Source organism: Anomaloglossus baeobatrachus, chromosome 2 (genome assembly GCF_048569485.1).
Source record: "Anomaloglossus baeobatrachus isolate aAnoBae1 chromosome 2, aAnoBae1.hap1, whole genome shotgun sequence".
Classification (NCBI taxonomy): Eukaryota; Metazoa; Chordata; class Amphibia; order Anura; family Aromobatidae; genus Anomaloglossus; species Anomaloglossus baeobatrachus.
Window position 1 is genome coordinate 676400745 of NC_134354.1, and position 16290 is coordinate 676417034.

At 42.1% G+C, this 16290-nt stretch overlaps 1 protein-coding gene across 2 annotated transcripts in view; it reads left to right on the forward strand.

Moving 5' to 3' along the window:
* The window catches only part of COL2A1 (collagen type II alpha 1 chain), an 88665-nt gene extending 77527 nt beyond the window's left edge, over nucleotides 1-11138 (forward strand). For both annotated transcript variants that reach the window (XM_075337152.1, XM_075337153.1), the window contains 9 exons: nucleotides 289-396; nucleotides 5196-5249; nucleotides 6451-6558; nucleotides 7191-7244; nucleotides 7336-7443; nucleotides 7540-7828; nucleotides 8641-8828; nucleotides 9019-9261; nucleotides 9578-11138. In XM_075337152.1, the coding sequence (XP_075193267.1) occupies nucleotides 289-396; nucleotides 5196-5249; nucleotides 6451-6558; nucleotides 7191-7244; nucleotides 7336-7443; nucleotides 7540-7828; nucleotides 8641-8828; nucleotides 9019-9261; nucleotides 9578-9724 (1299 nt within the window). In that variant the 3' untranslated portion in view covers nucleotides 9725-11138. The remainder of the gene's footprint in view (nucleotides 1-288; nucleotides 397-5195; nucleotides 5250-6450; nucleotides 6559-7190; nucleotides 7245-7335; nucleotides 7444-7539; nucleotides 7829-8640; nucleotides 8829-9018; nucleotides 9262-9577) is intronic.
* The last annotated feature ends 5152 nt before the right edge of the window (nucleotides 11139-16290 follow it).

Consider the following 16290-nt stretch of genomic DNA (forward strand, 5'->3'; position numbering starts at 1 on the left):
TAATTATTTAGTTGTACTATATAATATTCATGAAAATATACTATACTATACTATATGATACAAACATATATCATATATATCATATCCATAATAGACCTCAATTTTTTCTCACTATTTTTCACATTGATTGTGTTCCTCAATCTCGTGTTAAATAATGATAATTCAAACCTACTTCAGTCACATTAATGATTGTATGCAATACCACAGTAGATAATATTACACAGTAATATCCATTACATCATGTTCACCATTTCTAATGACACCACACCATTTTCTTTAACCTTATAGGGTGACCGTGGTGAGACTGGACCTCTTGGCGCTCCCGGTGCACCTGGTGCCCCTGGTGCTCCTGGCCCCGTTGGCCCAACTGGAAAACAAGGAGACAGAGGAGAAAATGTAAGTATCATCTTCATTTAATAAGACTTGATATAGCTTTTCAGTCTAAAAATTACAGAAAAATATATTGTCGTAATTGTTGTCAGTGGCTATGATGTATTAGGCAGCGAAAGATAAGATAATATGTTAGAAGCAGGAAAAATGGCCCAACATAAGGATCTGAGCCAATGAGAATCTATATCTCTGGTATTACTATCCTACAATAGTGCTACTGAAGCACAAATTGATTGAAAAGTGTCAGCACATGGAGCATTGCGACTTGCTGAACAAGGGGCTGTTTTGCCGCAGATCGTGAGAGTGCTCATGCTATTCCTGGCTATTGAGCAAAGTGTCCAGCAATGGACAGGTGAACATTAGAACTGCACATGGAGCAGGTTGCACAGGTCAGATGCATCATGTCTTCTTTTACATCATCTGGTTGACCTAATGTGTGTTCCTCACTTGTCTGGAGAAGAGATCGCTCCAGAATGCACTAAAACAAGAAGAATGTGTAGCTGGAAAGCCTTTGAACTCTGCATTTTTGTGGTTGTTACTATGACATCATCCACCTAAACATCGAATAGACCAAATAACACCCCTTTTATGGGAACAGTATTCCCTATTGGCTATGTCTTCTCCCAATAAGATAGCTCACCCTGTTACAATGCAAAAAATGTTCAACAATGGATTAAGAAAAATGACTTTCCCTCCAGGGCCACTGTTTGTATTTGGCCTTTACATTTCCCAAATGTCAGTCAGACCCAGCATTTGTGAAAAGTGTTGGAAATATAAGTCCGATCCAGGGAGACTTCACCTCTTAAGCCAGCTTTACACCTTACAATTAGGGATGCGATCTCGTATGCGATGTGACACGCCCAGGTCGCATATGCGATCTAATGAGATTGCACGTAGGTCGTTCATTTGCTGTCACACGTGCGTTAGTAGTCTATGTTAAATTGATCAATATTGTGTGCGATCCTTTAGATCATGTGTTCTGTGACGTATGCATTGGGCACCCTTTTTTTTTTTTATTTATTGACTTGCCAAGCGTGTGTAATGTGTAGGGATGCGTTTTTACTATGTCATCTGCCATTCAGCTCTGCTACATGGCCGCTAACAGCAGCCACAGACAGCCATGTAGCAGAGCTGAATGGCAGATGACAGCAGACACAGACAGAGCCGCACTGTCAGAATGAACTCGGGTGAACCTCACCCGACTTCATGGTCATGCTGCGGCTCTGTCTGTGTCGCGTCCTGATTAGCGGTCACCTGTGAAGGACTCACCGGTGACCGCTAATCTCCTGAGTAACTGAAGTGACCAGCCCTCTCTCATATACTCACCGATCCCCGATCCCCGGCGCTGCACGGCGTTCACACTGCTCCGGCGGCTTTTACTGTTTTGAAAAAGCCGGCCGCCCATTAAACAATCTCCTATTCCCTGCTTACCCCGCCCACCGGCGCCTATGATTGGTTACAGTGAGACACGCCCCCCACGCTGAGTGACAGGTGTCACACTGCACCCAATCACAGCAGCCGGTGGGCGTGTCTATACTGTGCAGTGAAATAAATAATTAAATAATTAAAAAAAACGGCGTGCGGTCCCCCCCAATTTTAAAACCAGCCAGATAAAGCCATACGGCTGAAGGCTGGTATTCTCAGGATGGGGAGCTCCACGTTATGGGGAGCCCCCCAGCCTAACAATATCAGCCAACAGCCGCCCAGAATTGCCGCATACATTATATGCGACAGTTCTGGGACTGTACCCGGCTCTTCCCGATTTACCCTGGTGCGTTGGCAAATCGGGGTAATAAGGAGTTATTGGCAGCCCATAGCTGCCAATAAGTCCTAGATTAATCATGTCAGGCGTCTATGAGACACCTTCCATGATTAATCTGTAATTTACAGTAAATAAACACACACGCCCGAAAAAATCCTTTATTGGAAATAAAAAACACACACACATTCCCTGGTTCACCACTTTAATCAGCCCCAAAAAGCCCTCCTTGTCCGGCGTAATCCAGGATGATGCAGCGTCGCATCCAGCGCTGCTGCATGGAGGTGACCGGAGCTGCAGCACACACAGCCGCTCCGGTCACCTCCACGCAGGTAATGAAGACAGCCGCGCGATCAGCTGAGCTGTCACTGAGGATACCCGCTGTCACTGGATGCAGCGGTGGCCGCGGATAACCTCAGTGACAGATCAGCTGATCGCGCTACTCACCGCTGCTCCGGTCAGCTCCAGTCAGCAACTGAGGTGAGTAGCGCGATCAGCTGAGCTGTCACTGAGGTTACCCACGGCCACCGCTGGATCCAGTGACAGCGGGTAACCTCAGTGACAGCTCAGCTGATCGCGCGGCTGTCTTCATTACCTGCGTGGAGGTGACCGGAGCGGCTGTGTGTGCTGCAGCTCCGGTCACCTCCATGCAGCAGCGCTGGAAGCGACGCTGGAACATCCTGGATTACGCCGGACAAGGAGGGCTTTTTGGGGCTGATTAAAGTGGTGAACCAGGGAATGTGTGTGTGTTTTTTATTTACAATAAAGGATTTTTTCGGGCGTGTGTTTATTTACTGTAAATTACAGATTAATCATGGAGGGTGTCTCATAGACGCCTGACATGATTAATCTAGGACTTATTGGCAGCTATGGGCTGCCAATAACTCCTTATTACCCCGATTTGCCAACGCACCAGGGCAAATCGGGAAGAGCCGGGTACAGTCCCAGAACTGTTGCATCTAATGTATGCGGCAATTCTGGGCGGCTGTTGGCTGATATTGTTAGGCTGGGGGGCTCCCCATAACGTGGAGCTCCCCATCCTGAGAATACCAGCCTTCAGCCGTATGGCTTTATCTGGCTGGTTTTAAAATTGGGGGGAACCGCACGCCGTTTTTTTTAATTATTTAATTATTTATTTCACTACACAGTATAGACACGCCCACCGGCTGCTGTGATTGGGTGCAGTGTGACACCTGTCACTCAGCGTGGGGGGCGTGTCTCACTGTAACCAATCATAGGCGCCGGTGGGCGGGGAAAGCAGGGAATACCAGATTGTTTAATGGGCGGCCGGCTTTTTCAAAACAGTAAAAGCCGCCGGAGCAGTGTGAATGCCGTGCAGCGCCGGGGATCGGGGATCGGTGAGTATATGAGAGAGGGGGATAGACTGACATGGACAGAGAGAGAGGGACAGAGATAGTGACGGACTGACAGAGATTAGTGAATGACAGACATTGTGAGGCGCTTCAAAACGCAGCTTTTCAGCTGCGCTCTGAAGCGGACCTTTTTTAAGCTGCGGTGCAGAGCGCACACCTGCGCACATAGCATCAGACAACAAAATCGTATGAGGGATGTCACACGTTTCAATTGACTAGTTTCGTACTACTAAACGTCCAATGTATGAGGAATAAACGACGTGTATGCGATCACCGTATTTTCGTTCAATATCAATCGCATGTAGGTTTCACACGCAAATACCTCACGAACGATGCCGGATGTGCGTCACTTACAACTTGACCCCGACGACGGATTGAAAGATTTATTGAAGTGTGTAAAGCAGGCTTTAAATTGTGATATCTAAAAGATCTGCTATTAACGTCTTTGCTTCAGATACCCCATGACACCTTCAGAGGTCTTCTTTCACATATTTCTCTATGGACCGCAACTAAATTGGCCATTCAAGAGTAAAGGGGGCTTTACACGCTGTGACATCACTAACTATATATCGTCGGGGTCACGGTATTTGTAACACACATCCGGCGTCGTTAGCGACGTCGCAGCGTGTGACAGGCTGGAGCGACCTAAAACGATCGCAAAAAAGACAAAAATCGTTTGTTTTGGAGAGGTCGTTTAATTACAAAAAATCATTATCAGGTAAGTAGCGATGTTGTTCCTCGTTCCTGCGGCATCACCAATCGCTATGTGTGACACTGCAGGAGCGACGATTATCTCCTTACCTCCATCCTGCCGGCAATGAGGAAGGAAGGAGGTGGGCGGGATGTTCGGCCCGCTCATCTCCGCCCCTCCGCTTTTATTGGTCAGCCACTTAGTGACGTCGCAGTGACGTCGCTATGACGCCGAACGCACCTCCCCCTTGAAGGAGGGATTGTTCAGCGGTCACAGCAACGTCGCTGACAAGGTATGTGCGTGCGACGCTGCCGTAGCGATAATGTTCGCTATGGCAGCGATCACCACATATCGCACGTACGACGGGGGCGGGTGCTATCGCGCACGACATCGCTAGCTATAGCTAGCGATGTCATAGCGTGTAAAGCGGTCTTAAGATTTATTGTTATGGTTGATCAGTGTATTACAGTATATGCTGTACATTACACATAAGAAGGGATAACATCTGACGTCCAGTATAGGGTGCTATTAATTTATACATAGACGGAATTAAGTCATGAGATATGTATAAATTATTTTAAGATATATATGATTCTTGTGAGAGTCTATTTAGATAAATGAACATTTCATTTAGTGCATCTTAATCTTATACTTTTGTTAATCTGGTGATGTCTTTGACCCTAAATTAATAATTATACCTACTACTACTATTATGGCCATTATCCCACACTACCCACTTCAGATATTTTGTGTAAAATTCAATTAATGACTAGTAGCAATAATGAATAACATAAAAAATATAAATTACTATTTTGTCCCTTTTTATGTTTCCCCCAGTTGTCTGCAACCATCAGTATAGTACTTGTTTGCAAAATTATCCATATGCTTCTTAACAAATTACTTTAAGAAAAGCATAACTGCATTTAATGATATCATTGAAGACTGCATTAGTCACCTTCTAAAAATATTTATTGTTTTTTAGGGTCCTCAAGGTCCTTTGGGTCCATCTGGTCCTGCTGGAGCTCGTGGTCTACCTGTAAGTACAGTTTGTTTCTGTATTATTAAATACTGACTTGCAAAGTTACATGTATTAATGCCAGAATAATTCTTTAAAAAATTGATTCTTTATTGTGAAAGCTGAATTAAGCTGCGTTCATGAATTTAGGTTTTTGATACAGTTTTTCAAGCCAAAAGCTAGAAGTGGATTAAAGAGAAGAGGTCTCAGTGTTTTCTTTACTGGAGTCTCCATCCATGATATATTCCTGGATTTTACTACAAAAAGTGCATCATAAAACCTAAACATGTAGACCCAGCATTATAGTATTGTTGGGTGTTTTCCAGACTATTCTATTATGCTCACTTATATTGCGCCTTCAAATTGAGGAAGATTTCACTGGTGATGAAGATACGGCTCTTTAATAGTATGGTCTTTTTTGTGGTAACATATGGATGCGAAACCGGGACGATAAAGGACCAAGACAGAAGAAGAATCAAAGCCTTCAAATGGTGGTGCTGTAGAAAGATGTTATCAATACCATGGATGGCAAAAAGAACAAACAAATCAAATTTGGAACAAATCAAGCCAGACATGTCACTCAAGGCAAGGATGACCAAGCTATGACTTGCCTACTTTGAACACATCATACGAAGAGAGCAATCACTTGAGAAGAACATCATGGTCGGCAGGATAGAAGGAACAAGTTGAAGAGGAAGACCAACATGGCTTGATACAATCAAGATAACGGTGGTTGCCCTATCTAGGCTGCACAAGATCAATCTTCCTACAGAGCGTTCATCCATCAAGTAGCCATGGCTCGAGATTGAGCTGAAGGCCGTTAACAAAATAAATAAATATTGCGCCATCATATTCTACAGAGTTTTACAGACATCATAACTGTCCCCTTTGTGAGTCATAGTCTAAATTCCCTATCAGTATGTATTTGGGGTGTAAGAGGGAACTGTAGTATCAGGAGGAAACCCCCACAAACACTCGAAGAACATACAAACTCCATGCAAATGTGGACTTCATCAGTTTAGAAAATTTTCATGGAATAAATATTTTATTTCAAATATGTTAACATTTAAAAGTTTCAGTTTAATGGAAATATATCCGATAAGGATAAGGCATCAAATGGAAGATCTTTAGTGTGAAAGTAAAAACATAGCAAGTCATAAAATACATAAGGAAACTGTACAATCTTTAATTACAATTTTGTTAATATTGTTTTCAATTTTAGGGTCCTCAAGGTCCACGTGGTGACAAGGGTGAGTCTGGTGAATCTGGAGAGAGAGGACAAAAGGGACACAGAGGATTCACTGGTCTTCAGGGTCTTCCCGGACCTCCAGTAAGTAGAACTGAGAAAAGAGTATTTACTTATCAGGAGTATCTTCATGCATGTGTCAGTATGGACTAGAATATCAATCCAGTATGTGTTGATACTGCTAGAGAAATATGGTTTGCCCACATTAGTATGTAGTATCATAAGTGAAGACTCTGCGAAACTGCTATAATAAACCTAGTGCTGTTATATAGGAGATATCACAGTTCTATAGGTTAGATTCACTGATGCTTGCCTTGTGGTACATAAAATTCTGTGAAATACTCTATGGCAATAAACTACAAACATCCTTTTATGAAAGTTCACCTTTTCCTAGTTGATAAGTATCAAAATTCTAGATATCACTATTTTAAAAATGGTATTAAAAGGTGAAATACATTTTTGGGATTGGAAACCTAAAACACCAAGGAACCACAGTCAATAGGATTATTGAGCCACTGTCTTTATACATATGTAGCTTATATATATATATATATATATATATATATATATATATATATATATATATATGTATATATATATATATATACATATAGACAATGAATGTCATTTAGTTCATTGCTATTCCTTGAATGAAATCACATGCATTAACTTCATTCTTACAATGTAAGTGACATATTATTTTTCTTTACGTTTAGGGTACTGCTGGTGATCAGGGTGCTACTGGTCCTGCTGGTCCTAGTGGTCCAAGAGTAAGTTTTGAATCTATCTGAAAACAAAATAATATCTGAGGAAAAGTCCAATTGAACAAATCAATAAAATATTTTATTTCAACCTATTTAGGGAACTCCTGGCCCTGTTGGTCCTTCTGGAAAAGATGGCTCTAATGGTCTGCCTGGTCCAATTGGTCCACCTGGTCCCCGTGGTCGTGGTGGTGAAACTGGTCCTGCTGTAAGTATAGACATTGGGATGTTTTTGTGAATCATTTACAATACTTATCTATAGTTTGATAATGATAACATTTCTTTTTTGTGGTTGTGTTAATAGGGTCCACCTGGTCAACCTGGTCCCCCTGGTCCCCCTGGTCCTCCCGGCCCTGGCATTGACATGTCTGCATTTGCTGGCCTATCTCAACCTGAGAAAGGACCTGATCCTCTCCGTTACATGCGTGCTGACCAGGCCTCTAGTAATCTTCGCCAGCATGATGTTGAGGTCGATGCCACTCTTAAATCACTGAACAACCAAATCGAGAGCATTCGTAGCCCAGATGGTAGCAAAAAGAACCCAGCTCGTACTTGCCGTGACCTGAAACTCTGCCATCCTGACTGGAAGAGCGGTATGTATAAAACAATAATTAAAATGGATCACTGTCTCCTTGAACTCAATATTGTCGGTTAAGAATGATTTAGTGACAAAATATATAACTGGTGGAGGAAGGTTGAACTAGATGGACCTAGGTCTTTTATCAACCCATGTAACTATGTAAGTTACATATAACCATTCCATTCCCCCAAAAAAATACTTTTTGAAAGACTTAAAAGGGTTGTCGACGACTGTTATATTAATAACCCATTCCTAGGATAGGTCATCAGTATCAGATGGATTGGCATTCTACACCCAGCACCCCCTCAAATCAGCAGCTCCTACTGCGGCCAGATGTACAGAGTGTACAGAGCCGGAACAGCACTGCATTTCAGGCTCAGGTTCAGGACTCGGGTACTGCAGCTCAGCTCCCATTCACTTCATTATGAACTGAGCTGCAGTACCCAGGAATGGCTACTGCACAGTACTCATATTTGTACACTGTGGAATTGCGAAACGCTGATAAGTGGGGTTGCCCCCAAACTGAAGTGATGATCAATATTTATATCCAAAGGAGAAGTCAACTCCTTTAGGTTACGATATTAATATTCTAGAGGCTATTTCATTTAGTTTATGGCAAGATATAAAGTGCTCCTTTTACCACAGTGACAGATGGTATGTGTTGCCTTGAGAAGACACCCAATATGCCCATATGGTAAATTTAGACTGTGTTTAAATATTCGTTTTTAGATTAGGATTGTAGAATTTGGTATAAAAAATAATATCAAAATATTGGGATATTTAAAGCACAAAATTGAAGCCTCTCTTAAATATCATTCTTTGCAGGTGACTACTGGATTGATCCCAACCAGGGTTGCACTGTGGATGCCATTAAAGTCTTCTGTAACATGGAAACTGGAGAATCATGTGTATACCCCAACCCAACAAGGATACCCAAGAAGAACTGGTGGACAAGCAAGACCAAGGACAAGAAGCACATCTGGTTTGGAGAGACCATCAATGGTGGCTTCCAAGTAAGTCCTTTTCTATCTTCCCTTTTTTGTATAATCTATAGCTGTTAATGTCATAAATTAATAAAATTATGGAACTTTCCTTACTGTATATTAACTTACTGATAATCATATCTTTACCAATGTTAATGATACATTTCTTATTTCTTGATTGATCACAAACTTATATATATATTTGTTTCTGCAACTGCAGTTCAGCTATGGTGAAGACAGCTCTGCACCCAATACTGCCAGTATCCAGATGACCTTCCTACGCCTGCTGTCTACTGACGCATCACAGAACATCACCTACCACTGCAAGAACAGCATAGCTTTCCTGGAAGAGGCCTCAGGCAACCTTAAAAAGGCTCTCCTACTCCAAGGATCCAATGATGTCGAGATTAGAGCTGAGGGCAACAGCAGATTTACATACACCGCATTGGAAGATGGCTGCAAGGTGAATAAAGATCTAGAAATACCCCAAAAAATATATTAAATATAGTATAAATCGTGAGGCTCAAATAAATGTATATTAAGCAAAAGCAAAAATGTTCCAGCAAATAAAAAGTGCACCATAGTGAATAGAAGTTATCTTGCACCAGAATTGACCCGTTTTGGAAGAGAAAGGGTACGGGATGTAAATGTAAGACTAAATTGCAATACTGGTTGCAGAATCGCAGGAGTACCTTTGATTAGATTAAGTCTATTATCTAAGATATTGAGTTAATATGTATCTGATTTTTCAACTAACTATTGTTTCTTATTTATTTCAGAAACACACTGGCAAATGGGGCAAGACAGTTATAGAATACAGGACACAGAAAACTTCCCGCCTGCCCATTGTAGACATTGCACCTATGGATATTGGTGGAGCTGATCAGGAATTTGGCGTTGACATTGGCCCAGTTTGCTTCTTGTAAAAACCAAAAAAAAAGTAAATAAAAATAAATAAAAACCCTAAGGACCTGAGTACTTTCCAATCACTTTTAGGACTTCTGCACTGAATGGCTGAACTGACCCCAAATTTCCATTCATCCACGCGCTTACATTTTGGACATTTTATTTTGTATTGCAAGGCCAGAACTGGGCAGACTACGGAATAAAATCATGGTATTATTTATTTATTGTCTTCCTGTACGACCTATGGGTCAGGTGAAGGTGTGACACTAACTGGCATGATTGAAGGCCCCCTCCTAACTGATGTACGAAGTGCAGTTTAAAGCAACCCTCCCCCCCTCACAGTGTATTCCAGCAGAAGTACTGTGTGTCATTGAATGAAATGGTGCTATTGTTGTAAAAAAGTTTGTATTTTGTAACATCAACTGATATAAAAATAACTTTTTTGGAAAGTACAAGTTGATCTGAGCTTTGTTCTTTTTACTTTTTTTTATTATACTGTAGATAGCAAATCAAAAAAATTCCAGGATTTCAACTTCACCTGCCCTTTGTTGTTTTTTTTTTTTAATTTCCAATATGAGATGAAGGAAGTTTAGGGCAAAATCTAAAACTTCCCAGGTTTAAGCTACCTCACACTAACTAAACAACTATAAAGACACAAGTTTAATTTTGAAGCTGAACTAAACACACAGTAGATGCTCCAGACACGGATGGAGAGATCATGGCTTGTTTCATCAAGATAAGGCGCCTCCCTTATGCTTCTGGGTTTAGTTGAAGACTAAGAGATGGATCAAAGATCAAGGACCATGAGGAATCAGTGGAATAGAAAATGGTGACTTATGTTGCTGTTTTATGGTGGAACGTGGACAATGCCAAAGTTTAGCAGCTAGAGTCAATAAAATCAGTATTGTAGTGGGCAAGTGGATGATTATTTATATCATTTAGGTCAAAGCCATTCAAAATTATATCTTTGATGTTTTCCCAATTATGTATGTAAATTGTTGATCCCTAAATTTTTATCCTAAAATTATAAATATTTCTGACTTTAAGGGACAAACAGGTAGACATTTCCGTCCACAGGGGGTTGGGGGGGAAGCAAGACCGTAACGGATTAAATAAGAATATGTACTATTTTGTATATGTAAAATAGATTTTTTTTTTTTATTTTGCAATACTGATTTTCAGCATGGTAGGCTAGTAAACATGTCCAACACCAACACTAATTTTTCTTGTGAAATAATTGTCTTACTGTACTTTTTTTTCCCTTCTCATTTTCTCATCCCTTCTATTCCTCCGCAATAAAGATAGAAAGCTTTTTCTATAAAAAAAATAAAACCCGTTTTGTTTGATTTTTTTATTTGTATTAAATTCCATCCTATGATGTAATCTTTGTTGAATGATGTTAATCTTATCTGGGATATTTCATGACAGAACGAAACAACACAAATAAAAATTTTAATTAAAAAAATAATTTACAAGGCTTTTTATTTTTGATCTGTTTTTTTGTTCTGCCACTATGTTTAGAAATGTGGAATATATAATAGTAACATAAGAGAATACTAAATCTCTTGAATATGTTTACTACAAGAAAGTGTTCCGTGTCTTATAGTCTTCATATGATATAATGCAGCTAAATGAACCCCCAAATTACAGTTGTAGTCCGACAATCAGCTGATCACCGTGGATCCAGCATTGCTAAGCCCTGGTGATCAACTGCCATTGTTGGCAATACTCTTTCCCATACCAGCTGCAAATGCATGGCCATGTAATGCACGGGCAGTCTATGCGGCAAAGAGCTGGAGATGCTCGAAGAAGCATTCCAATGTGGATTATAAGATAGGGGGAAAGGATGTCATCAATATAATTTTGCTCCAGATGTTTAAAAAGGAAGTCAGTAGAAAAAAAATATAATTTCATTAATGTGGTTTATAAAATGATTATTAAGACATGAGTATCATCCTTGTTTATTATGTTTCACAATCTGATCATATCCTTAATTGAAGAAGGAACGTAGAAATAAATAGACATCAACATGTAGAATCAGTAAATATCAGAAAAGAGTGATCCTAGGGCTTAATTCCTTGATTTTTATATTTGATTAAAATTTTCTTTTTCAAAAATATGACCATTTCTTATAACTTTTTGTTTTTACATCAAGGTGGATAGAGTGGCGTACCGCCAATTGCTATGGGGCCCATAAGTTGGGGGGCCCGGTATCACGCTTTCAACTGTATTGACATCATTGTTGCCATACAGGTGAAAGCAGTGATGGAATATGGAGTGCTCCACTCCATCATTCTCACTCGATGCCTGAGATCTGATATCTCAGTGCAGCGAGCGCGGTGACAACACTACTGTGAAGGAAGGTGCCAGCCCCAGGACACACGGTTGCCACACTCCTTCGCCAAGGAGACTCTGTGTGTGGATGTGACTTCGGTTGGGGTGCACGACACTGGTTTCTTCATGCTAGTGTCCATCACTCCGCTGGCAGTCACCATTGTGGACAGTAAGTAACTCACACAACACCAGAATTTGCTTAGCTAACCAATACAGTTAACTTTTATACTTCACACCATTTTGGCAGACATGGCCTTTCTTTCCTTCCTCACCATCTTAGGTACTGCTCCTCGACCTGTTCCCTCCTACCCCTACTATCTTAGATCTCATTCTCAAGCCCTGTGGTCTGTGTCTTCTTCCCCTTAACTCCATTCACCTTCATCTGATTCTGGGCCCCAACAGCTCTCTAAGCTCGTTGGGGTGAGCCATAGGCTCCAGACATCTCGAGGTTACCTCAGGGTTCCGTGACTGGCCCAAGCACTGAGTCTTCTCACACTTGAACCCTATTTTCTACTGGTCCCCACTGAAGCCTTCCCTCCTGTTCTGTTTCCTGCCATCTGCCACTCCTCCCTTCCACTACTTTAACTCTATCTTATCTAATATCTCATCTAAAATCGACTTGTCACTAGAAGGCAGCCATTGGTACAAATATATACATCCTATAATATTCAACAGTCTATAAAACATGGTATGTACACGGTGAGATGCAGCCCCCTAAAATACATCTCTTTCCACCTAAACATGGTTGTCCCCAACCATATACTTTACTATGTGCATATACATATATATATATATATATCTATATATATATCTCTCTCTCTCTATATATATATCTATCTATTTATATATATATATATATATATATATATCTCCCTCTCCCTCTCTCTCTCTCTCTCTCTCTCTCTATATATATATATATATATATATAAACAATAACTGAAGTGTTATGCTAAAAGTCCACATGTATTACAGCCAGAGGCCAGAGTTCATTTAACTCATCTGGTTGCCGGATGAAGGTGCACCCTTAAAACATGCAGTCCCCGCTAGGCAAAAGTCCTTCTCTGTCATCGGCAGCACTGTTCACACACCTGCCCATTTTTGGCGAGATGCGCAACAGTCCTGGACCCACACTTCAGGGTCTATTGTTTCCTTCCTCTTTCTACCCTCTCTGTGGATGTCAATCCATGGTTGTGTAACATAGCCTAGGAGCTCTGGGTGGGGATAAGGTCCACGGGGAAAAGGGCAAGATCCATGAGGAAAGGGCAGCATTCATGGGGCAAGGACAGTGTCCAAAGGGCAAGGGCTGAGTTAATAGGGCAAGAGGCACAGCAAAGGACAGGCAGCTCTCTCACTTCTCCAAGTTCCACACTCCAGCAGAGAGGGGCGCAACGTACGCAAAACAACTTGGAGATGGGGAAAGAAACAAAAATTTCTGCAGCTTGAGGCTAACTTCAGGAGGCTGGATCTCCTGACCCATCGCAACCCCACGAAACACAGAACAGTCCCGTGTCCTTCAGTGCAACAAGCTCAACTGGGAGTTAACTCCATATTTATATCCACATAAATTGTGGCCAATTTCACATCCAAGTGACCTTAAACTCGGCCACCTTAACAAATGCAGCCAAATTGGCCACCTGGGCGATGTTCACTAGAGCCAAGGGACCCGCCGCTTCCATGGCCCCAGCCCGGGACTACAGCATGGTGGTAGGAAAGCTGGCCTCCGTTTCCCTGCTAGGATAGCAGGTTCGTAGAGTCAGCACCATCGGGGTACAGTCCTTCAGTAAGGACTCTTTGGGTCGTAAGTCCTCCGGAAAGCTCCCTCAGCTGTCGCGTGCATGATCGCAACCGCACACAACCCTCAGGGCCCAGCCTTCTTGATGAAGCAGACCCAATCTCCCCAGGTAAAAGCGGGACCCTTAAACACTTACCCAGCATTGACATACACGGTCTCCTTCTCCTGAGTGAGACCATAGCCCCAGTCATGGTGAAGGTGACATGGCCACCGACTGTGCCACCACTAGGTAGCACGAGCTGAGTCCGGATTAAAGACTCCTGTTTCTTCTTCACCTCAAAAACCTGGGCAACCCACTTAACTTTTGTGGTATGCAAGGTTGGGGGCTTTTCTGACACATAGTGTCAGGGTAGGGGCCTTTTTGAGAGGAGCTCACTCAAGGTCGGTGCGGTCAGGGGTGACCATGGTTTCACGGGCACCTCCTGGTCAGCTGTTTCTCATCTGGGTCTTAGTTCTTTCGACTGGCCACAATGCCTGCAGCTGTCGAATCCTCAGAGGCCATAACCGTGACCGTCACCTGGAATGGTGGGGTTTGGTCCTTACCAACTGCCAATTGGAGTCATGTGTCTCGTTCTCGGAGGGCTTCCTGCCACAACTGCAGACCTCCAAGCCATCCTTCCTTTGCTTTGCCTCTGCGATCATTTGGGTGATGCAGTGTGCCCAGTTATGGCAGCCACTACAGGCATGCAGCCCATACCAATGGCTATACCTGGCTCATAATGGCTCCATACTCCTGTCTCGATTCATCTCACTCTCCGCTGCCCATGAAAATGGTACAAATCTATATTGATGGGGGACTCTCCATCTTCCGCCGCCCGTTCCCCAGCAGTTTCCTGAGGAGAATGGGCTATCTCTCTTCCGTACACAAACTGGAGGCAGGTACCACTTATCACAGGGTGTTTCAAAATCTCCAGCCTTTGAGCACACAGTGCTCAGCTTCTTCTCTTTGTGGGTGGAGCTTGTTTCCTGTCCCAGGCCATGTCCTACAATCTTTGTTTCTGCGGCCAGTACTCCTTTTCCCTTAGGCATCTTAACAGCAGCCTTCTTTGTCAAGTTGTGTGGGTAACGATCCTGCTCGCAGCACCACTTGAAGGAAGATGCTGTCCCCAGGCCGCATGAGCCCCACATTCCTATGTCAAGGAGACACTGTGTGTGGATGTGAGGGGTACTGCTCCTCCATCTGTTCCCTCCCGCTATTTTGGATCTCATCCTCAAGCTACCGGGTCTGTCTCCCTCCCCCTAACTCTGCTCACGTTCATTCGAGTCTCTATTGTCCCATTTTGAACCTTCCCTCCTGTTTTCTTTCCTGTCAACTGTCACTCCTCACTTCCTCTACTTTACCCCTATCTTATCTAGCATCTAATCTAAAATAGACTTCCTGATGTATTGTTCCTTTGATGTCCCGAGGAAGGAGACTGATGTCTCTGAAACGCGTAGGCCTGTATGAACAATAAAGGAATCATATTAATATACTATTGAGTATCAGCGCGGTATATACCCGATTTCCACCTACGTTATACTACATACCCTATACCTCGGAGCTAAGGCTGATACCACTACTGAATATGCTACATAGAGGAGGTGACTTTCACAACCTGAAAAGGTGAGTGTACCATGATCCCTTTTGTGTCTGATATCCCTACCGGGTAAGACCCTATTGCGCTCTCTCTTCCACAGTACTATCTAAAATAGACTTCCTGCTAGATGTCAGCCAGTGGTACAAACGTATGCATCTTACAATATTCAACAGTCTCTAAAACATGGTACATGTACACTGTGGGGCACAGCCCCCCACTACAACTGCACAACCACTGTTCCGAGATGTATATCGCTACAGAACACACACTGCTGAGGAGACAGAAGCAGCAGGGGAAAGAGGAGATGTGATTAAAAAATAAATAAAATCATTGAGTACATTGGTCGTCAGTGGCCATAATAATATTATATGGAGGACTGCGTCAGTGCATATATTATATGGATTATGGGGTGCATAATACTATATAGAGGACTATGGGGTACATTATACTATATAGAATAATATATATAATAATAATAATAATAATAATAATAATAATAATAATAATAGATGACTATAGGGTGCCTTATAATATATGGAGGACTATGGTGATGCATTATATTAGGGAAGGAGGAAAAAAATTCAGTTTAAGGTGCACTGCTAATCAAAAGCTAATGACAAGAGCTGATTAAAAAAGTAGATTTATTAATAAAAGGTAGCAAAAAAGTAGCAAAAACGGACACTATGCGTTTCTGGGACAACCTGTCCCCTTCCTCAGGTGTCTATCTATGTGGGCGCATTATAATACTGTATATGGATGACTGTATGCATGCATTATAATATATAAACAACTATGGGGGGTGCATTATAAAAAAAATACAAGCCTATGTGGGTGAATTATAATAATTGGAGGACTATGGGTGTGCAAATACTATATGGAGGAC